The 25,520-nt window shown below is 30.7% G+C and overlaps 1 protein-coding gene across 1 annotated transcript in view; it reads right to left on the bottom strand.

The window, feature by feature from the left end:
* The window catches only part of Dennd1b (DENN domain containing 1B), a 228,808-nt gene that overhangs the window by 85,264 nt on the left and 118,024 nt on the right, over nucleotides 1–25,520 (bottom strand). The window contains exons 10-12 of the mRNA XM_076831584.1: nucleotides 17,182–17,282; nucleotides 11,422–11,467; nucleotides 5,972–6,073 (exon numbers count right to left, since the gene is read on the bottom strand). Of these exons, the coding sequence (XP_076687699.1) occupies nucleotides 5,972–6,073; nucleotides 11,422–11,467; nucleotides 17,182–17,282 (249 nt within the window). The remainder of the gene's footprint in view (nucleotides 1–5,971; nucleotides 6,074–11,421; nucleotides 11,468–17,181; nucleotides 17,283–25,520) is intronic.

The following is a 25,520-nucleotide window of genomic DNA, read 5'->3' as shown; positions in this document are numbered from 1 at the left end:
TGTTTTTCTCTTCTACTGCATTTTTTCCTTTCTTTTACAACATTTGACCCACTTGTAATACTAGATAAGTGTTTGTTAACACAATGTAAACAGCAAAAACTGGGGTATATATTTTTTTGTTCACCACTATATCCCCAGCTCTTAGCAAAATATGGGCAGATAGCAGATGCTTGACAAATACTTGTTGAATCAGTGAAGACTGAAAAAGTAACTAAATTAGCATATCAACAATCTGTTTCAGACATACTTTTACATTTATTCCTCTTGTTTACTTGAGCAGAATATCTGTGATGGACACCAGGATCATAATTCATTTAAAAGTTAACCAAGTCATGATATAAGAAAGACTGGGGAATAACTATGGTGACAGTGCTCTCAATATCACATACAAAAGAGTTTCTTGAATACGGAAAAGTCAACAATTTAAAGGACTAGAATAAATTGGAAATTCTTTTAATAGTCAAAAATCAAAATTTATATTTTTAAAAAATAGCTTTAGAACAGAGAGAGACATGCTATTAAGGTAATATGGGAGGGAGAGGGTGTGGGCAACAGAAGAAGAGAGGATAATTTAATATGAAATACAAAGTCATGAGGAAGCCAAAGACTTCATGGGCATTTAAAAATCACTAAAAGTAACAAACAATAAATCAACTTTATAAATGGCAAAAGTACAGAGACATAAAAGGGGGGATTACTAAAGTCTGGTGGGAGGGACAGCTTGTCTCATTCATTTAAGAGAAAATAACAAAGATCTTTGAAATGTTTGGAAGCATATTTAAGGCTTCAGCAATTTTTTATTTTTGTTTTTGCACTTAAGGCTTATGTTCTTAAAATATACACCAGGAGAACAGTTGGAAAATAGTATATATATATATATATATATATATATACTATTTTACCTACAAACATACAAACAAAAAGTCTATTTTTAAATATCACATCTCTGAAAATAATCACTTATAAAAGAATAGTGACTTTCCAGAGACACTCAATTAGTGTACAGAAATACAATCATATCCTCACAAGATGGCCTCCTTTTCCAAATACAGGAAATAGAATGCTATACTCTTAGACAAAAAAGTATATTTCAAATATGCTTATAGGTTTCTTCTTTTATTTATTATGAAAGTCAAATGAAAATATCCTTACAAAATTTTCCAGGAGATGACTGTAAACAGGGACTTTAAAAGCAAACTTTTAAGAAGAGCAATTATGTTTCCTTTCAACATAATTGCTTAATATAATTCATTTATTGAATACCTACTATGTACAAAGTACTGTGTCAAAGCTGTGTGGTGGGGGGAAACACATAACTAGATGCCTGGATTGTAAAGCTAAGAACTCAGACCATGCTCATGAACACACTTCAGAGACACACTGAAAGCAGTATTTTCCCTGAAATCTACTCTAAACCAAATAAAATGTTCTCCAACTTCTGCAATAAGCTAAGTAAAACTGTATACTTTCTCACATGGCCATCCCAAAAATTTGTTAGGGGCTTCACTTACCATTAGACACAATAAGGATTATAGCAGAGCTGAGCAAACCTGGAACTAATATAATATTCTCTGGGGCCTTGTTTTTTCTTTATAATGTATATTATGACATTTAACATGTTAAACCTTCATGTTAGATTAGAGGAAATATTCAATGAATTAAACATATCTATTGACAATTTGCATGGACTAAGAGGTCAGTATACAATGGTTTTAGGAAAGGTGATTTAAAAATTCTCTGAAATAGATAATTCTTTTTCCAACTTATTTCCAAATAAGTGTAGATATCCAAAAATGTTATTTAAAGTCAAAGTTTTAAGTGTTTTCTCAAGTTTTTTAGGCTTTTAGTGATTCTGGGTGATTTAGAGTAATTTATGTCTTTTCTTTTCCTATCACATTAAATCATTAACACATTTCTTCAGATAATACTTAAAGGCTTTATTATAACATGCACGGTATTTTAGATAAGATCATTTTATATAATAGGATCTTTCTAATAGTTTAGTTATTAAAAATTCTTTTTACTAATCATAGCTATTTTATCACATACTGGGGTCTACAGTGAATTGTACAATAACTCCTAAATGCACTATATTTTCTATACACTCTTAGGGTAGAAAACAGAAACAAATTTTCCAATGGTATAATATACAATATGAGAATAACATTTTTAGAACAATCCTAAAAATCTTAAATCAAATAGATTATTTTGATATTTCTTTAACAATATGACCATGGTAAGTAAACTTTGATATTAAATTTCAAATGATTAATTATTAAATTGTGTATCACATTTATCTGAGCAGATCATGGTCTAGTACTTGGCGCGTATGACTGATGATCAACCTATCTGCACTAAATGAGATACACCATGCTTTGCGTGACTTGATTTTCTTATCTAAAATAGGGATAAGCATTTAAAAAAATTAGTTGTAGATGGACACAATATCTTTATTTATTTATTTTTATGTGGTACTGAGTATGGAACTCAGTGCCTCTTATGTGTGAGGCAAGCAATCTGCCACTGAGCCACAATCCCAGCCCAGGGATAAGCATTTTGATCTACCTCAGAACACATTATTTTTTAAAACTGAATGAGACAAAATTATTTACAGACAGTTAAGAAATACAGGCAAATTAATTGCCTGTTGTAATGAATATCCTAATGCACAAAACTTTTTCAAATGTCAATTCTAACCTACTTCTGTCTATGGGAGTTAGTTTACAATTGTTTACCTTAATTTTTTTGAGTCTGGATTTCCTGAATCTTATTATAATTCTAATCATTAGCTTAATTTTCCAAAGAGTGGGTTACGCTATTTGTTATTTTTGAAATAGCAGCAATCTCCAAAATACTTTTAAAAATGAAGAGTAATACCTTAGAAATATATCATTTTAAACTGTTAGGTAATTAAAACTAAATTTGTATAAATGTTTGGAATGGGAGGTTTCCATAGTCTATTTTCTTAAATTAAAATGGATTCATTTGAGATTTAAATGCTATATTTAATTCAACTAGCTTTTTCCCACTTATAAAAACATACAACAATAAGCCTAACTATGATTGATAGTTAAAATTTACTTTTTTATTTCAAAACATTCAGACTATATATGTTCAAAGATTTCTACATGATACTACCACCAAAAATTTAGTCATGTGTTCACAGACAGAAAACACATAAACCACGTTTTAATTTATCTAATGCCTTTAAAAGGTATTCCATGTAATAATCAGTATCACTAAAATCACTCCCCATAAAATATTTGGGTGTGTATGTGTGTGTGTGTGTATGTGTGTGTGTGTGTGTGTGTGTGTGTATTAACGATACAAATCTATAGTGAAATGATGAAATAAAAAAACAAGTGTTCTTGTCAGAAGACAGGAAGAGAGTTTTTTCCCCTCCCTCAAGAAAACAAAGGATTCCTGGAAGCTTTGCCCTGATTTATTTTTCCAATTTTAAATACCTTAAGAGTAGCGGAACTGCTACTGGCATGGTAGTATTTCTAACAGTCAATAAATCTAAAATATTATGTGTGAATATTGGAATGAAGCCATTAAGAAGATTACAGCATGCAACACAGCAGAGGGTCCACAGGAAAAAAGACCTAGTAATTCAGGACAACTGTGACCACTGACCTTTGAACAGCCAAGACCACTGGTCAATCTGACAAAATAATAGAGTGCACATGCATAGAAAGTCATCTAGCCTGTAAGTATAATTTAAATGCTTTGGTGGATGATTTTAAAACACCTTCCACCTAATCTCAGTCAACTTATTAAACAATCAAACGATTACAAATACTATTCTTTAGGCCTCAAATACGTACTATTAATTTAAATTACACACAAAAATTCAGTAAAATCATTTGTGATTTTAACACATCTCATTTAAAACATTTGCCATTTAAAAAATATGTTGTGATACTTCATCATTTTCCTATGGAGCTAAAAGAGACAGGTTAAACAATCACCTTAAATATTTTTAGAAAATTACTATAACTTTAAAAATATTCATATTTTCAACAAATGATCCTTGCTCTATCTCAGAAGCATTTTCATTTATGTAGCCTTCAAATTATCTGTAATTCTGTGGCCTTCAGTTTCAAGCTTCTATATAATCAATCCACCACACCTGGCAGTGTTCCTTTTTACCTATTTTAAATATTTCAGTTTTGTTTAGTTATAATGTTGTTTATGAGTAGACTACACGATGACCTATCATCTTTTATATTTAAAACTCATATTTGTACATTTTGTGAATACTACTTACCATCCCCATCTATTTAAATAAGTGTCTTAATTATCAACTAATTCTAGTACTTCTCAATTTTAAAAAAGCAGAGTTCTTCTCAAAGAATCATCTCACTAAAGCTGACAATAAAATTTTTAATATCATATACAGAAAAGCTGAATTTCTTTCTTTCTCTTTCTTTAATAAACAATCCTTCCTCAATTGAGCATTAACAGTACGAGATATATGCACACAGGAAAACATTCTTAAAAATTGGAATTCTACTTTTTATAATTATTTCTCCATCCATTGAAGAATACTTTGATGGGATTCTAAATGAATAACTAATCATTTCTAGTAGTTTCTGCAAAAGTTTATAATGAGACAATCTAGTTATAATGAGCTGAAAAGATAATTGTTCATTGGCCTGAGTGTGGATGTGTTCAAACAGCATGAATTTTTACTAGAGTTAAGATAAAAGAGTTCAGAGTAATGTGCCTCAAGGTCAGCAAGCATTTTAGGTTATTTATAGTCATAAATAATCTGATTTGGACTTTGAAATAATATTTTTCCTATCACTAACTATAAGAACAATCAAGGCTCATGTGGCTGTATATTTGGAATTTGGAATTTTTAAATCCTTAATAATGGATTTCAAAGCAATTGTAATTTACACAAAAATGTATTATGATTTTAATTCCCAAATTTTAATGTCCTTGAAAAGATGCTTTGCTTTTTGAAAAAGGGGAGTTAGTTTAACTTAGAACTAAATCACAGGATGTTTTTAACTAGCCTATTAAATAAAATATATACAGAAATAGTACTCGTTTGCATTTTTGCCCTATACTAAGGAATACGAAGGCCAGAAAAATGTACTTTTTGAGACTATTTAACATGAAATACAGAATATGTCCCATTATAAGCTGCAGACACAAACGCACATGCACACAAACCCTCTGCAAGATCAAAGACCAGAAAAGAACTGGCACTTAATTTATCAGCCTTTACAGACAAAAGACAGTTTTCGTCATTTCAAAAGGATCAGATGTCTTTTATGACAAACTGCATTTGCAGTTTAATTTACAAATAGAATTCTAAGTAAGCAGTCTTTGCTCTGCCAAAGCAAATGACAAACAGTGTAGGTTTTCATTCTTGCGGTCCTCAGCAGGATAGAAAAGATTAAAATAAAACTGAAATAATTTAGAGAAAACAAATAAATGTTTCAGAAAGTTGAGGGAGATCAAAGCCAGAATTTTCTGACCCCAACTGTACAAGCATTTCTTATTATATTGACCAGTGCCATCAGATCATTAATTAAAAGGAAAAGCGCTGGCAGGTGGCAGGGAAGCAAAAGCCGATAATTGGCCCCCTTCTTCTTCTTGCCTTCAAAAACTCTCTCATTCTTTTGCAAGACATGCCACTAGGCAGACAGAAATGCCTACTTTGTAATATAATGATTAAGATGAGATGAAGAGACTTACATTTAAAGAAACTCTGCCTAATGAATGCATCTAGCTTTTTAATTATGATGGTACTTTTACAATAAGGAATATGATGTCCCATTCTACATCTCCTCAACTGCCAAAAGGTAAAAATGCTAAAAATAGAACTACATCAATTCCTCTCACACCACTTGCACACACCAACACTTTTATTTAAGATAAAAAGTGAGAAAATAACTCAACTCAAGGGTCCAGGATAAAACATATACATTCCCCACAAAATATCCTTCAGACTTACCACATCACTTGGCAGGTTGTTCAAGTCATTAAATGGTGATTCTAGAGTATTTGTGTCAACATTTAACATAACCACATCTTCCAATGATTTGTTTTTCACTCTCTGTTTAAAAAACACATATATGAAAAAGACAAAATATTTTCTATGCAAACTATATGTTTTTTGGTGATTTTTAAAACACCAAAACATTATCTTAATGCAATAAGCTTGAAAATTTCAACAAAAAAATCCTACATTACAAAAGGATATAAACAACTTCCTATTCTTAGGAAGGAAATTTGATCATAATCCATTCAAAACATTTGGTAGAAATGCTTAAAATGCAATATTTGCTCATACAATACTAATTAATTTAACTACCAAAGAGATAATGCAACAAAAACCTATTATAAAATTGGCACACTTGCATCATAAAAACCTGTAGTCTTTAAAATTCACCAAATGAATATCAACCCAATAATACAGTAATTTGTACCCAGCTCCTCACCTATCTTTAGCATAAATCATACTGTAGTGACAACATAAAATAATAACTATGACCACAGTATTGATCTGCATTTTAAAATGAATAAATATTTTCTCTACATTTCCATACCAGTAGATATAACTTGATGATGAGGACTGAAAGTGGTCTAAGAGAAAGTAACAGAAAGGAGAGTAAGCTGGAACTTATAGTTAGCAATATTCCTTACATCAATTTCATGGTAAACAATGAAATTGAATAGCCTATCAGAATGACCATTTTATTTGTCTTATTTATTTAAAAGCTTTAAAATAGTCAACATACCTTAATATGTTCACAAATTATACTAAATTACAATTTTATCAAAGTTTTTGACCTAATAAAGAAAATAGTTATGGTTATTTTGTCCTATTTAAATTATCATATATACTTTTAAAAAAGAATTGATTTCTATTTGTTTGATTTAAATTATAGCAAACGGTGATAAGTGATAAGTAATGTGTTCATTAAGGAATTAAATCCATGAATTTATAATTCCATAATTTTATAGGTCAACTAGTAATAGATCAATAAATAATTTCAGTGTAATATTTTAAAAACTATCATTGCAGAATAAAAGCCATTTTTGAAATTTATTATTTAAATATCTCAAATTTAAAATTTGCTAAGTCAATTATTTTTTTAAACTGATTATGACTGAAATTTCTCTGATCTATTTAAGAATTTCAAATCTCTGCACATTTGGTAGAATGTTAAATCTGCTAGTGAACTAACAGCCTAAAGTAGGGAATTCATGTTTTAAGAGAGGTATATTATCTACCTGTGATATGAATTCTTGGGAGATACACTATTTTAAACATCCACCTTGTAAAAACACATTGTATTATAAAATAAGACCTTAAAGATAGTCACTTCTAAGACACAGAGAACCATTTCTTGTGACATTAATGATACTATTTCAAAAAACATTTATAAATATACTCATTTCTTTTTCTTTCTATACACACTAAGAGAGGTTTAAATACAGAAATATGTGTTTACTTATAAATTAACTATAGTATAAATATAATAATCCATTTAATATTGTAAGCAAATATATATTATATTGGTGTACTTGTAGTAATGGTATTTGGTCAAACTATGTTATAGCTATAATATACATCTTCATTTTTAAGTTAGCTTTATACCAGAAATATGTAAATAATCTGGGAGCTAGACACATATTTTAAGAAGTAAAATGAGCTTTTAAAAATAGCACAGGATAGATGGGCACAGTGGTGCAAGCCTATATAATCCCAGCAGCTCAGAAGGCTGAGGCAGGAGGATCACAAGTTCAAAGCCAGCCCCAGCACTGGTGAGGCACTAAGTAACTCAGTGAGACCCTGTCTCTAGATAAAATACAAAATAGGGCTGGGGATATGGCTCAGTGTTTGAGTGCCCCTGAGTTCAATCCCCAGGATCAAAAAAAAAAAAAAAAGCACAGGATAGTGCCAATGTGCCCCAAAATGTTTTGTGATAACACACTAAAGTCTGAATAATTAATATGAAATGTTCACTTTTTTCAAAATTACTTTTAGTTTTATAAAGTCAGATAATAGTGCCCACGGAATTTTTTTACAAAGAATTAATCAATAAGAATAACAACAAGAAGCAGGGTATGGCAATACAGGTTACTCTCAAGGCTAAAGAAGGGGATCATGAGTTCCAGGCCAGTCTGGGCAATAGAGTCTGAGAAAGACCCTATTTCAAAAAGAGGGAAAAAAAGAATATAAAAAATGTATTCAGTTTTAATTAAGAAACTGAGAGGCCCTAATATTGAAATAATTTTAAGAATGGAAGAAAGAAACGAAGGAAGGAAGGAAAGAAGGAAGGAAGGAGGGAAGGAAGGAGGCAAACCAGTATTTTTGAAAGAAAATCTGGAATAGCATCAGTATGCTAACTATTTTTTCTCTTCAAATCAAGCTTAAGCAATTTTTTTTCTAAATAGGTATGTAAAGATCAAATGTTACCTTTTTATCTTATAAAGTTATAAAATATATATAAATAAGAGTGAGAAAACATGAGAAAAGAATTCCTTTTTCTTCAAAAATAAGAAAATAATAACTGGACATAGACTAAAAGGCTTATTAAGAAAACAGTAAGGTGTTAAAGTAGGTTAAGTCTTTTCATGCCCTCTATTAAACCCTTCTGCAAATGTGACTACGGATGTACATTATACACATTAATGCAAAGAAATGACACCATGGCAGCAATCACATGACCTTATGAAACTGAACAACATGTCACTTATAGTCCTTTGTAAAATGAACCAAATAAGACAATTCTCATATTTATAGCTTTTACTCATTTACTCTTAATCACTTTTACATGCTTTAGTCTGCTTTGAGATCATCCCTGAAGTTTAGTTTTCAGGAAGAACAAAATGTTTTTTTCCTTCATTTTAGAAGCATTTTTTTTTATTTTAAAAAGAGACTTTTTGCCATTCTTTACTTAATGATTACATAAAAAATAATTGAAAAAATTCAAATATCATTAATATGATTTAGAATAACTATGGAAGTTTTTATAAACTGATAATATATGTGGAAACTGTCTTGAACAAGAAAGAGGAAAAAGACTATTTTGACTCTTCCTTGAAAAATTTCATTGTAATTACTAAAAAAAAAAAAAATGCAAAAACTTACTCGTCTCAGTCTAACATATAAACTATGTAAGTGGTTACATCCACATTTTGATTATAAATTACTTATTATAAAATAAATAAGTAATTTATAATAAATTGAAAAGTCCAATAATGAAATAGTAAGAATAAAATTGTAATACATAATATCATTGTGTAATACATTAAGAAGAAAGTTACTAAATAACACCCAACTGTTTTAAAAGAATTCTTGAAGGTCCAAGTATATTTTTTCATTCACTATTAAACCAGATAAACCAAATATAGCTGACTATTCAAGACACCTGAATAAACCCAGTGAATAAAAATTATAGAGATTTCAACTAACCTAACTGTGGCTCTAAATATTCTTGTTTAATAACAAAAGCTTATTTAAAGTTAGAATGCACTTTTTTTAAAGACAATAATTTCAAAACATGAAAAATTCTTAAGTTTGCTCCTTAAAAAATATTTTCTTTACATATGGCCAATAAATATATGATAAATGAAACTGAACACTTAAAACATGTATAATTTCTATATTAATTTTGGAAAGCCAATTGTAAAAATTGTTATAGAATATTATATAAAAAAATAACCCATCAATAGGTAGTGTCAACAACTTTAAATATTTTGCATCTGTATAAATATACAGAAAAATTATCATCTTACATTCAGAATACAGAAAGTCGCTAATGTGAAAATGCATAATAATATGCACAATAATATGAAAGTCAAATTTGATGATTTCCTTAGGAAAAAAAAATCTAACCATGTTGAGATTCGTTATCAAGTCAAGCTAGTGGTCAGGGCTTGGGATGCAGCTCAGTGGTAGAGAACTTGCTTACCATGTGTAAAGCCCTGGGTTCAATCCCTAGAACTTCAAAAACAAAAACAAACAAAAAACTGATCAATAAAATGCTAGTGAGGGGCTGAGGCTGTGGCTCAATGGTAGAGCACTTACCTGGCATGTGTGAGACACTGAGTTCGATTCTCAGCACCACATACAAATAAATGAATAAAACAAATGTCCATACATCTAAAAAAAATCTTTAAAAATGCTATGAAATATTCCATGATCTAATACCAGACTGAATACCTAAATTCATCTATTCTACATTTCATATACTTCGTTTTTTCACTGAAAATGCCTGAGCTTATAGGAAAACTTTTATAAAAATGAATAAAATATAAGAAATCATAAAGTTATCCAACCCAAATTTCAATATAAAAAACAATTCAAGCCTATTAAAAATTCATTAAGATTTACTTTCTATTAATGATGAAGCAAATAAAAAATACTGTCTACTATTTTGCAAAAAAAAAAAAAAATGCCCCCAAACTAGAGCTCAGGTGTAATTCTATAATCCAGGCCTTTTGCAGGAACATGACTCTCTCATATGATCCTTGAGAATTTTAAAATACATCAAAAGAATCTTCTTTGATCAAAGGGAAGGACTGATGTATATAGTAACAGCAACTAAGAAAACCACATTTAACTCATTATTTTGTTAATTAGAAATTAGGTTAAATTGTTAATCTGTACAATCAGCCAAAAGAGAAAAGTATTCAAAGAAAACTGAAATCACCCATCATAATGTTTCCACTCAACTGACTCAAATTTTCTCCTTTCATACAAAGCTTTGTTTATTTTTTCACAGGCTAATCTTCCAAAAAGTCTACTCTGGAAATATCACTGATTCAGATTCAAGAACTTTGAAGTTTAAAGTTTCACTACAAGGATAATTTAAGTTTTAAAAAAAAAAATCATTTTGGAATGATCTGATGACAGCTAAAAAAAATCCCAAATTTTTATCCCCCAACAGGACTGAAAATTAAAATATAAAAAGAAGCTGTATTCTAATTTCAAAGTTTGTCATTAGCATATTAAAACCACATAGAAATAAACTTTAAAAAAATGAAGTTTTCAAAATAAAAACATTTCATTTTATGAGCCACAAGTACGTAAATTTTAATTTTCAAAATATAGTTCCGAGAAAAAGATATATAAAAGATATCAAGTTACCATCAAGAAAAGTAGTTCATTAAGGATTAAAGTTTTTAGTATTCAAAACTTACCATATGACTTCTATAAAATATAACCTATTTTCATGGGTCTCATGCCACTAAAAATGCTCATTTAGTACACTAATCTAAATGAAATTATTTAAATGCTAACTTTTTTAAATGATCATTTAATTAGCTCCTAAATATGAAGTTAGTCAATGCTTGATATTATTCATTTGCTATTCTTTCAAACAAAACTGTTTTAAGTATTATTTTTAATGAGTAAATTTTATCACTATCTCGTTTCTGAAAGATACTCACCTCTATGAGGCTGGAGTGTATTCCAATCAGGTATGGCATTGGGGCACTAAATTAAAAAAATATATATATAGATAGATTCATATAGTTTGTTAAAACTGAAACAATAATAAAAGTAATTCAAGTGCTTAAAAAAATTAAATTTACTAAATGCTCAGTTCCAGAACAGCACATTCTGCATTCAAAAGTATTCAATATATAAAACTCAAATTTAATCCTAGAGGTCATTAACATTTAAATTAAGGTTGGCTTATATAAAAATCACAAAATCATTTGTAATTAAATTAAGAATTATAATACCTAAAAAGCATTTTTTTATTTAAGACTCTCAGGGCCTAGGCCATAGTCTGAGTTGAATCTTTTCCATATACCTCACAGCAAATAGATCCTAAATAATCATCAAATTTATTACATTTTTGCACATATTTTCTCATTCTTATTTCTGTGATTTTTTTAATATGTCTTCATTATTTCATACCTACTATGTCTCCAAATATTTAGTCAGTCAGTCAAGCAGTTACATAGTCACAGAGTCATCAAATTATTTACTGAGACTTAATGTGTGCCAGGCAGTATTCTGGAAGTAGAGTTGCAAAAAAATAAACAAGTTCCTCCCATAGTGTGCTTTCTCTTCCCTCATGTATATCACCTTTAATTTAAGTTTTATAAATTCAGATTTATTCCACTTTCAGTGTAATGAATAAAATAATTTAATAAATTAAAAATACTCAAATACAACAAGGATTTTGTATTAATTAATTCAATGCCTGATATTGGAGGTGCCAGGCTCTGAGGTAGGGACTTGGGAATAATAATAAACAATACGACTGAAATGTGTTTCCTTGTGAATCTTGTACCCCAGCAGAAATGCAAACATTAAAGAACTTTTAATATACAAAATCTATGCTACTAGTAATTTTAGAAATATTTCTTAGGAAATACAAGAAGAAAATTATTCAACTTGACATTTTAAACAAAATTATTATCTAACAGGAAAACATAAGAATGTACAGATGTCTACAAAAGTGATAGAAGATATGTGAACAAATAGCTAAATAAAAATAAAAACATTTTGGCAATTCTTTTATGGGCATCTTTGTGCTTTATTAATGCAAACCTTTTCTATTAAGGCAAACAGATAATCCTCTTTCTCAAAGGATTTGCATAATTTTCTAACCATCACTGCCATTATTAAAACGGTGCTGTCCAAACTCTGAGTTCACTTTTCTACTGAGAACTAATAACAGATAAAAATAACAGGCACCTTGACAGATTCAGGTACTTCAAAGTAACCTCAGAAAGTTCCAAGTTCATTTAAGGATGGATAAACAGTAACCTATACTTCCAGAATTCACACACACACACACACACACACACACACACACACACACAATGGATGAAGTTCTTTGCTTCTCAGGAGCCTGTACGTTCTAGTTCATTACTTATTATTGTACTACATTCTAATTCCCAGTTGTCTTTGTCTTTTGTAGCTTTGTTCCTTCCTATTCTTTTTTAATTTTTATGCAACAGACCATCTGGAATTGATCTGATATTCTGGATACTTCATTTGACTGAAAGTTGAGAACTATTTATAGGTCTCAATATCCTTAAGACCCAACAGATTTTCTTCCGTCAAAAGGAAAAAGGAGGAATAAATGTGGACTGTTCCACTTTTACTTAAATAAGGGAAGACCAGTTACTCCCTAGTTCATGTTTTCATCCCTTGGACTCTACAGATAACAAGCGAAGTATAGATCACTATTCTGGGCCCCCAGAATCAGGCTTGGGCCACTGTCACTAAATAAGGTAGGCAACTCTCAAGATTTTAAGTATGTTAAGCCCTCCAAACATCCAAAATAGTATAAAATTATTAGTTACCACAAAACATTCCAATTCACCCCCAGTTAGGATATCCTAACCACAAGATGTATAATACAGAAAGTCTATGGTATCTTAAATTCCAAAACACATTTTAATAGAAGAGTGCTTGCCAAAATATTCAAGGCTTTTAAACATAGTATGTTCCTCTTATACATGTTGAAGGGATACTGGATGGACCACAGTTTTATTAAATGAGAGTTCAAACTGCTAAGTAATCTACTAAAATTCTAGGAAATACATCTAGAAAAATATTTGTTAAAGATTATGAAGACTACTTATCTTTTGAGATACAAACAATAAGTTTATATAAATTGTAAAGATAGAATTAAAAATTCAGTAAAAAGCATCTATGCAGAGTAATAAATAATAAAATAATAAAGTAACTCAAAACTTTTTATAATAATAATAAAGTAATTCAAAATTTGTTTATAAGATAGCTAAGTATGTATCCACAAGTTTTTTCCTCACTAATTTTAAATAAAATCCAAAAATAGAGCTATTTGAGGCACAAGCATTATTAATCTACAACACAGATTTTCTAAAGTAATTATATTTTTCAGAATATGGGATTAATTGAATAGGTGTTTCCTTCCCACCTTTTCATAGTGGATTGTGTACCTCCTAATACAAAATAAGCCAAGTCTCATGCAAAGAAATTTTGCAAACCCTAGCTGAAATTTCCTAATTAAATTAGGGTGTTAATAAGTCAGGAAGAGATCCTTGGCAACACAGATGTTAACATCCATGTGCAAAACTGTCCTAGATCTTTCCATCAGTGAAGTTATTTTGAAAAGACAGAATATAGAAGGCTCTATTATGAACGCTGTTTCTTTTTGGTAGAAACTAACCTTCACTCAAAATATTGCCTTTATTTTCTTTTTAGGTTTTCTTAACAAACAGACTACCTGTAACTATAACAGCAATCTATTGGGGGTAGTATTAAGATTATAATCTTCCATTTAAAAAAAAAAAACTGTTCCCTTAGAAGCTAAATTGATCATTTCATAGCAGAATCAGATAGATGAGCTAAATGAAAAGACTGACTAACCATTCCCTGACCAAACAATAATTTGCTTTTACTACTCATAGATCACAACACCTCTTAAACATTTATGAACTCAGATGGTTTATCAGTGTCATAAACTTGCCACATTAAAATACTCTTATTTTGGCTGATTAAGGGAAAAATACAGATTGTATAACTTTCTTCTGAGAATCATCCCTAACCTTCCAAGAAGGTGGGCTGTTTCTTCAATTTCCATGCATGGTTCTTTTGTATGTCTCTACAATAGGACTTACAATATCTGAGCTTTATACGTGTATGTTGTGCACATATAAGTTTATGTCAGTATATATGTATGTCTTCCTATCTGTGAAGCTCCCAAGGGCAAAAACTTAATCTTATTCATCACATTACATACACACATCTTGGCAAATAGTTGCTCACTAGATATTTGATGAACAAATGTATGGATGAATGAACAGACCAACAAAGTAGTTAGGCTTTATCAATAAACCAAGATGCGATATTCACCCATGGTCACAAGATGGCATTATGGTTCTCCACAACCTGTTCTATGCCAGAGCTATCAGATACAAAAACAGAAATACTTTGAGGAGCTAGAATTACTTCAGGATTTGGAAAGCTCTTATCACTCTAAAGAGTTAACAATAATACATCTACTCCTATCAAACTTTCATGGTGTTATTTTGAACTGGAATATTAAAATCATTTATTCAAAGAGATTGAAGGGATAATATGAAATATTTCCCCTTGTGCAGGTAGATTAATATGATTTTAACTTGAAGGATTCAAAGGGAAGAAAAACCATTTTTCTTAGAAAATTGTTTATTCCATGAAATTTTCTAATAATGGAAGAGAGCCAGAATCTCAAATGGCTATTTCTAGAAAAAAAAAATCATAGTTCTCAGTTCATACAGTAGAAATTAACCTATCACTGTGTCTGTAAAGTTCAGAAAGTTTCAGATAAACTCCTTGCTTGGGTATCACTGCTCTGTTATAAAAGCTGTTAGAACATGTCCTAACAGCTACTTCAGACATTAGAAAGAAAATTCCAGGGTTGAAATATAGAACAAGCTTCTTTCATTATAATGGAAGCAGCAAAAAAAAAAAAAAAAAGGATTTGATGTCAGGGATGGAAAGTATCAGAAAGGTAGCTTTGGAAAGAATTAGTAAAAATTTCCCTGAGTCATTGAACAGTTTCTAAGTAACATTAAATGTGTAATTCATTATAGAGAAATGAGCTTAGAGGTATGTTACCTCTAAGAGGTCAGATTATTTTAATAGAAAAAATTAAGATGACATGAGCATTATAACCCAATAAAATATAATTCTAAACTTCATAATTAGAAGTGTTAGTTCTTGAAACACTCAATTGACCTATATTTTTAAACTGTTCATCAATAAAGTAAATTTTAATTACAGAAAACTGTGTGCAAAGAACTATTGCATATGTTGACATGAATGAACTCCAATCTCTGCCTTCAAGGATGGTTAAGACATTGTAGGTGTGCTGGTCAAAAGAAAACTCTAAAATACATGTCATAAGAGACTATTTATAGGTTTAGCTTTACACTTAATCTTGTGAGTATGATACTTCACAATATAATTAATTGCATTCCTATAATCTGCGAAACATTTCTCCAAGGGCAGAAGAGCAGTGGTAGGTCACTGGTACCTACTTCACAGCATTATCAATACTACTACCATGCTGTGGAAACCAATAGAGCAGTATAATCAAAATATGTGTCCAAGTACATATACTGTTATTATCATCACTTATTATAAGCAGATTAGTCACAAAAAAACTTAATTTAAAAACTTTAAAGTATGAACTTATATAATTTTAATCCTTAAGTACTTTAATTTGTCCTTCAAGAAATAAAAAGCTAAATAAATGTTATTTTTAAAGGAACTGATTTTTACTAATATTAGTTAGGATTTAAACAAACACATTAAAGCTGAAATGATTTCCTCCTGTGCATGTATGTGTATGATTTAAAGGGGAAAAAATCCCATCAAATTTCTTACAAATTAAGGTATGCCTCCAGAAAATGATTATGCAGTAAAGATAACATACCCCAGTCCTAAAGAAGGTCCCAAAGCTGCTTTTTAGTAGTCTGCTCCCTGCTATCCTCACTCTAAGTATGTAGACTCTTCTAGGGAGGAGAACAAGGGGGTCATTGGTCATTGTTCTCATAATTTCTAGAGGCTTGAATGAATTCAGACTGGTGAAATCACTGGGAGTTCTTTCTAAGGCAAGCAAACCCTTTATTATTAATCCCAACACTGTTTTTTCTTTTTATTTTTATAGCAGCTTTAGGCTGAAATTTTGACTTAAACCAATATTATATTTTAATATAATTCTTATATTAAAAGCAACCATTTTGTCAGTACAAGGTATTCAGTGTGCTATTAGGGAAAGCAGAGGTAAAAGAAAGTGTATCCTGGGGTAAAGGAAACAAAAGTGTGCCCTGACAGAGACAATGTGGTAACTGGCAAGACTTTCCAGACAAGTTCTGACACCTGGAACACTGGGTTTTCTAATTAATATCATACTTCTGTCCAATTTTCCCAGCCACAAACAAAAATTTTGTTTCTATTTATGTACTGAATTATCTAAATGACTGCAGAATAAATTCACAAAATTTAAACAGCTTTGTTTGCCAAGGGCAAATTTTCTGTGGAAAGAGCTACTCTGGCCTCCATAAAACTATTCTAGTATGTATTACTAACGCAAAAGTCAAGTTCCTGTGATTTTTTTTCACATATACAGGAGGTTTACCTAATCTACAAATAAGCGGATCTGTTTTCTAATCAGGAAACCTGGATTTAAAGCAGTCTGGCAAAAGCCAGCTTACCAGCAGTAGTCCAGCAGGTGTGGAGGAAGCACTGGGATGTATATATGCTGCCAATACATTGGGTAGAGCAGAGCAGCCGATCCATGGAGACAGGCAGTTAACTAAAATTTACAAAAGGACAACAATAATAAGTAGCCGCTGACCCTCCAAACAAAAAGCCATGTCCAAGGTATCAAAGATGAATGATAATTATAGAAAAATTTACACAATGACATAACTCACAATGCCTTTACCAGTTATATAAATAAAGTCTTTTATGTCTCAGGGACTCCTGTAAAAAATATATAAAAAGCAAGAGTAGCTTCATGGGAATCATATGTAGATAGTTATAACCACATAAAAATATACTTTGGAGTTAAAATTTAGAACATAAATAAAGTTAAAACTGAAAAATCAGGTAAGCATCTCAGAATATATTGTAGGAAATTACGATTTGTGCAGCACAGTTTGCGCATCACTCAGATTAATACAGCACGATTAAATATGGAAAAGAAGAGAGGCTGAAAGCTCCTGAGGGATATCATTAGGGCAAATTGCCAAAGAATGAAACATGAGCCAGTCAGGAGAGTCTGGAAGCTGCAATAATACCAGGGGACTTGAACGTTCGACAGTTGGAGCTTCAGTAATGTGTGAACTGTGGGTTATGGTATCAAGAGACTCTGTTCACTGACACATAGAATGTCACTATTGACCAGCAAACTGCCCAAGCTTGACAGCTGTACTACAGGAAGCCAAGTATATCATAATTTCATATTTAAACTGTTCATTCTAGATTAACATTTTGTTTCCTAGCTTTATATCACATCAGCTGCAATTACATTGTTGCTATTTTAAAGGTAATTGCCATTTTAATTGTTTTGTTTTGGCAAGCAGTTAATTAAACATTTTTAATGCTTAACAAAGAGATATCATTTTTTTCTCCTTTTTACTGACCCTCATAAGAATTCTTTCCATTTGACTTTGTTTCATTTTAATTACGTTTCTATAGAGGTAAAGTACATTTTTACTGTCTAGTAATTAAATCAGCATTCTTCTTTTGTCATTTTAAAGTTTTTCTGTAGCCTATAGTTCAAGGTTACTAATAAAATAATTTTGGTGAAACTGAGAATCAAAATTTTCAAAAAACTATCCGAAAATGGACCACAGACTTTCTATAAACCATTTTCTCTATTTCATTGTTATGCAAAGAAATTAAAACATATACATGAGAATCACAATTACCTTAAAGAATAAATGTAACCTAAGCAATCCCAATCATATTGGAAGCTAATTTGTTTATCTTTAAGTGAAAAATTGAAAAAACAATTTAAATAATGTCATTCAAACCAAAAACATGAAAAAATTTCATTGAAATGTACTTATCTTTGTCATATGTGTGATATTTTTCCAGATTTTTGGTTAATTTTGTACAACAGATAATGTATCTGATTCCACATCATACTTTCATTAAAGGGTTTTAATGCCTTGAATTTGCTATCTTTATTAATTTATGAGTATTCTTTCAATTAATATTATTTTTTAAAAAATGTAATCATAGCATATCAGATTCCACTAGGAGGCATTCAAATACTTCTATTTAACAATTATAGATCATGGATTTATTTATGTTACAAAATTGAACTAGAAGGAAATGAAAAGGAGGTTGCTCTAACTCATTGTGTCAAATTCTCTTAGAGCTTTTAGGTACTTCCTGGTTGTAAATTAGGCATCTTTAAAGCTGTCCTAACTCTCTCCATCCCTTTGGCATAACCTGATGGGTCAGGAAAGTAGCTTTGAAAGTCAGCTAATTACTCAATTTCTCCATCTGCACACAGATGACTTTCAAAACAGCTCATTTTAAATCTTAAAAAAAGGGAGGGGTACTATTCCTTTTTATTTTTGAGAAAATAGTAATAGTGAAGCAAGAGGAGAAACAAATTCTCAAAATGATCTATAATGAGGCTGACTTATTTCACTGGCCACACCCGAAGTTCAGAATACCCTTCTAAATGCTACACAGAACACTTCCTCTATCCGACAAGAGTCACCCTTAAATGAAGTTATTCATTATTCACTAACAAGGCACAATTGTATCTGACTGGATTTTTTTAAGAGGATAGTTTCAGTGATCATAAGCAGAGTCAAAAAATTTCTGTTATGTCCAACATCTTGCAGGGGGTTATCCCTGATAATCAAGATCTATCAGGAGAGAATAAAGCTTCACAGGACTTGACAACTTTCTAGATATGGAAAATAAATGGCAAGAGGAGGTAGGAATATACAACAACCTCTCCCCAGCCCTAGTGTTTAGCTTAAGCAATGAGAATGAATTATTAAGACTAATATAACAAAAATGCCAGGCTTAGGTTGAATCATAAAGAACTTGAGTTTGCAAGTTCTGTTGACCAGGAGACACCCAAGTGGATATTTACAAAGTAGAATCATATCAAAGGATTGGGATGTGGCTCACTGGTAGAGCAGTTGCCTCACCTGTGTAAGGCCCTAGGTTCACCCCCAACACTGGCCAAAAAGAAAAAAAAATCCCCTATATGCCTCCAGTTGCATGCAAGAACAACATCATTTTAACAACTACTTTGTAGAAAGCATAACAAAGTTGTAAGTAAATTATAAGAAATATAAGTAAATTATAAGAAAGTAAAAATAAATTTACTAGGAAATCAAACACATTCATATATGTTATATAAAATTATAATTGGTGGCACATGCCTGTAATCCCAGCAGTTTAGGAGGCTGAGACAAGAGGATCAACTTCAAGTTCAAAGCCAGTCTTAGCAACTTAGCAAGCAACTCATTGAGACTCTACCTCTAAAAAAAATATAAAAAAGGATTTGAAATGTGGCTCAGTGGTTAAATGTGCCATGGGTTCAATTCCTGGTACAAAAAAAAAGTATATGACAGAAAAAAATTAGGGCTCTAACATTAATAAGCTGTGTGGCCTCTGGCACATCTAACATAATAAGTTGTGAATTTCTTAATCTTTAAAATAAGAATTTATGCTAGATGATATGCAAGCATTGCCTTTCACAAGTCAAACATTCTTTAAATAAGATAAATTCAATTCTTACTTTTTTTAGATACTTAGTAATACATATTTTCCCATTAAGGGTTAACAGCATATTTTAACTATAATTCAGATCTACCTTTAAAATACATCTAAAGATTACTTCTCAGTGCTTGACAGTGCATTAGGTTAACTATGCAATTGGAAATATATTAATTCATTTGCTCAGTTCAACAAAAATTTTAAGGGCCTGCTTTGTGTTTTCATAAATCCTTCCTAGGTAAAAGGAACACAATATTGAACAAAACAAAGTCCCTGTTTGTATGTGTTATGAAGAAGATAAATAATAAACAAGCAAAACATACATTGTAGATTGAGCATACCTATTCCAAAAATCCAAAATCTGTAATTCCCCCACATCCAAAAGTTTTGAATGTTAACATGACACCACCACAAATGGAAAATCCCCTAACTCATGTGATGGACTGCAGTCAATATAGATGCACTAAAATATTGCATAAAACAACCTCCAGGCTATGTAAAAAGGGTATAGATGAAATATGAATGAACTTTGTATTTAGACATATGACTAAAGGTTTAAGGGGAAAAAATCTTAGCTTGAAGTAGCATATGAATATTTTAAAACACATTCACTTTAATAAAGTATACTCAAAATATTGAACTTATATTGTCCCAAAGGACTGATTAATGGAAAATGAAAACATTGAGATCTAAATTTCTTATAGATTCCAATTATAAAATAAGTATATATGAGAACCATGTGATAACAAGACATATTCCATGCTTTCATAATTATCAAAATAGATTTTACCATCATGTATAACTAAAAAGAACCAATGGGGGAAAAAAAGATTCAAAACCTGGGGCCTATAAAATCTTCAGATTAAGAAACTTGAAAACTAAGGTCAGCAATAGTGAATTTAGTTACAGAATAAAATGCACTTACAAATTTCAATCCTAGGCCATTGGTTTAATAGCAGACTGACATTCATAATGACTGAAAATATTAATAATAATTTCAAATATTTATATATTGTTTACCATATGTCAGGCCATATTTTGACTATTTGAAGTATACAGATCTAATCCTCACAAAAATCTAATGAAATAAGTACAACTATCTTTAATCCCATCTTACAGATCAGGACATGGACGCAAAGTTAAAACAACTGCCTGAGATCATATATCCTGTAAGGAGTAAAGTACAATTAAGTTTGAAACCAAAGTTCTCCTCTTTTGTAATATTCTGTTGTGATCTGTTCCTTTTTCTTGAAGTTAAACTCCACATATAAGAGTCAATTAGCCTAATAACAAAAAACTAAGCAGTGTTTTAAACATTAAGTAGGCATGTGCTTTGTGGAGGCAAAAAACACATTCATCAGATTCCCAGGGAGACAGCAGAAAAATGACTCATCAAATGTAATGACCACAATGGAAAATATAAAAATTCCTAACTGACACACTTTAGAGGGAAAAATTTCATATTGACACATTGCCAGTCCCATTATTCTAGTCTCTGTATCACGTGGCCAGATTGTACCTTATTCTTAGGTAGAAATCCTACTCATTGCAACTAGAATTCTATGTGAGTTACTGAGAGGCATATTTATATTGCCCCAAAATGTATTTATGCATAAAAGAAGAAATACATATGTTAGAGATGTCATCTGACTTTTAACTGAAGCAATAGTTCATTCATAACTTTAAGCACTATAAATAACTACAAGTATACAGATTAAACTGCTAGAGATAGTAATGTGATAAATTCCGCCTGGAATGAAAAGAAAAATACTAGAAACCATAAAGAAGGCATCTGTTGAAACACATTTAATTTATATTCACATTTTAAAGTTTAGGCCAAAAAAAAGTGTCAGTTCAATATCTGAAAACTACAATGTTATCCCAATTATAAAGTACTCTCACTTGAACAAAACTTTAATATTCAAATTAAGTGATAGTTATATTAAAGAAACAGCAACTTTAACAGTGAAAAAAAGTCAGTATTTGGTTGTGAATTTTTTAAATTTTATTTTAGAGCTGTTTCAGGTTCAAAGAAAATCTGAGCAAAATGTTCAGATATTGACCATATATACTCCCCTACTCTCACTGTTGCATATCTTTCCCAATTATCAATATTCCTCACTCGGGTGGCACACCGTATAGTTGATAAACCTACACTGACACATCATTAATACCTAAGTCCACAGTTTACATTTGAATTCTCTCTTGTATTACTTAATCTGTTTACATGTAGTTATTTATAGAGCTTAAATTTCTTTCAGTGGGTATAAACAAATTTATAATGATATGCATCTACCATAATACTATCAATAAACTCCTTCATGAACTATTTTGAGTATAAAAGTAACAAAACAGGTACAAGAATATGCAAGAAAAACTGCAAAACTCTTTTTTAAAAAATGAAATACTAAGTCAAAGGAGAGAGAGTAAATGTTCACGGATAGGAAAGACCCAATATTTCAAGATCTTAGTTCTTACCAAATTCATCTATAAACTCAATGCAATCTCAATCAAAATTTCAGGAAGTAATTATGTAGATACATACAAGCTAATTCTAGAGTTTATATGGAAAGACAAAGGACACAGAATAGCCAAAAGAATTCTGAAGAACAAAGCTGGAGATGGACACTGACTTCAAAACTTACCATTAAAGCTACAGTAATTAAGACAGTGTTGTGTTTGTTTAAAGAAAAAAATAGACAAGTAGATCCATTAAACAGAACAGAGAGTTCAGAAATAGTCGCATGTAAATATAATCAACTGATCTTTGACAAAGAAGCAAAGATAATACAATAGAGAAAAGACAGTCTTGTCAACAAATTATGTGAGGAAAAACTAGATATTCACAAGGCCAAAAAAAAAAAAATGTAGATATAGGCCTTATACCCCTAACAAAAATCTAATTCAATATTGATCACAGATTTAAAATGTAAAATCATAAAATGCAAAAGATAACATAGATGCATAATGTATCATAATGAATCCTATTATCATGCATAATTATAATATATATACCAATTGAAAATCCAGAAGATATAACATTTTGAGGAAAATCGATATGAACTAGAGCCTGACTTTTTAGTTATGACACCAAAGGCATGTTCCATAAAAGAAAGAATTGATAAGCTAGATTTCATTAAATTAAAATTTTTAGTCAAGGACACAATCAATGCAACAAAATCAGAGGGCTCAGACTGAGGAAAAACACTTGCAAATGACATATCTAATAAAGGATGTTATCCTAAGTAAACAAAGTATTCTTAAAATTCAGCACTAAGAAAACAACTCAAAAAAAAATAGGCTGAAAACCTTACCACACACCTCATCAAATAAGATATACATATGACAAATAAGTATATGAAAAGATATCACATGTCATATGTCATCAGGGAAATACAAATTAAAACAATGAGATACCACTATTTACCCATTAGAATGGCCCCAACCCAAAACACTGATGAGGATTTGGACCAACAGTAACTCTCATTCATTTCTGATGGGAATGCAAAATAGCACAGCCACTTTGGAAGACATTTTTTTTTACAAGTTTTTAAAATAAAATGTTATTTCTGTTTCATTATTTTCCTTTATTTTATTAGATGGCACTTTAGTCCATTTAGGCAGCTTTCACCTGAGACTGGGTAATTTATAAGTAATAGAAATTTATTTTTCTTTGTTTTAGAGGTGGGAAAGTCTAAGATCAAGGTGCTGGTGGATTCATTGTCCAGTGAGGGCTCATTGTCTGCTCCACAGATGACACCTTGTTACTGTGTCCTCACATGGTAGGAGGAGGCAAGAGCTTCCTTGTACCTCTTTTATAAGGTCATTATTCCCGTTCATGATGGCTCTGCCCTCAATTTAGTCACTTCCTAAGAGTCTCATCTCTTAATACTATTGTATTGGCAATTACATTTCAACATAAGAATTGGAGGGGTGAGATATTTAGGCCACAGTAGACAGAAAATTCAGATACTTCATTCCTAAAAATCCATTCCTTTTTCCATCATACCCAAATCCTTTGGAAAGTTCTAATAATCACATATTTGGTCTTTGGCTTATTCTAGCCAAATGATTTGAAATTTTTCTTGTTTGCTTTCTTCCTTCATATATTCATTATTTCATTAATTATAGAGTTAAAGAAATTGAGGCAAGGCTGGATTAACTGCCAATTATCACACAGCTAGTAAGTGAGGCACCAAATGTTATTGGTACTGGGGACAGGGTAATGAACAAAATAAACAAACCTCTCTATAGTCATTGCTGTCACATGAAACTCTTCTCATCTCATTGTATTTCCATAGCTCTCACAATACACATAAGTGCCAACACCATCAAACACATTCCCTCTCCTATATGAATTTTCCTTATTACTAAATATGTTCTTTCTAGTTCCTACTTACAATCGATTCAACAGAAGTTTTGTTTTTCTTGTGGAAAGCCCACTTACTTCTTCACCAAAATTAATAAGTCTAACACTACAACATTCTTTAAATCTACCTCACAACTACCTAGGCTACATTCTTATTCAATTTCTTCATTTTTTAGATAAGAAAGTTTATGATATAAGAAACTAAATGGCTTATATGAGGTTACGTGGTATGTAGTTCATGAAATAAGAAATTAAATGGCTTATATGAGGTCATCAGGATCGAAACAAAAATCTGATTTTAGAAGATAATCACATTATTACCATATTTGCAGACAACATTTCAAATAACCAAAAAATAAAATAAAACTAACTGAAGCTACTTTTTAACCATTACATATATCCCGAAACCACAATTTAAAATATCTCTTGCCAAAAACAAAACAAAACTGACTACAAGCTACAAGGAACTGAAAAAAAGATAAGCACAAAGGTGAATAATTCCAAAGGAACTTCCAAATCTTTATAAATGGGGTTAATAAATCTAATAATTTATAAATAACATTTAAGAATGATTATATATAATTTACTATATTAACATTAAAATGTTGTTATAAAATTCCCTTATATATGCTTAATATACATATTTAACATGTATATCATATATATGTAAGTATATACATCAACCTATAAACACATATATGTAGGTATATGTGTGTGTACAGTGCACAGATACACAGGTCTAAATTCACAGGTAGCAAATGACATTAATCCCTGTCCCCTTATAAAGCAGATACTAAATACTCGATAAAGAATAGTCCTTCTGCATGTTATTCTACACATTTCCTTTCCTGAGTGACGACAGCAGCTTCCCTTGTTTGCTTTGTTAGGGCAGTGAGACAAGTCCTATGAACAGCTTCTATTCAGGTC

The sequence above is a fragment of the Callospermophilus lateralis genome, chromosome 13 (genome assembly GCF_048772815.1).
Source record: "Callospermophilus lateralis isolate mCalLat2 chromosome 13, mCalLat2.hap1, whole genome shotgun sequence".
Classification (NCBI taxonomy): domain Eukaryota; kingdom Metazoa; phylum Chordata; class Mammalia; order Rodentia; family Sciuridae; genus Callospermophilus; species Callospermophilus lateralis.
This window is presented reverse-complemented; position numbering and strand designations above follow the sequence as displayed.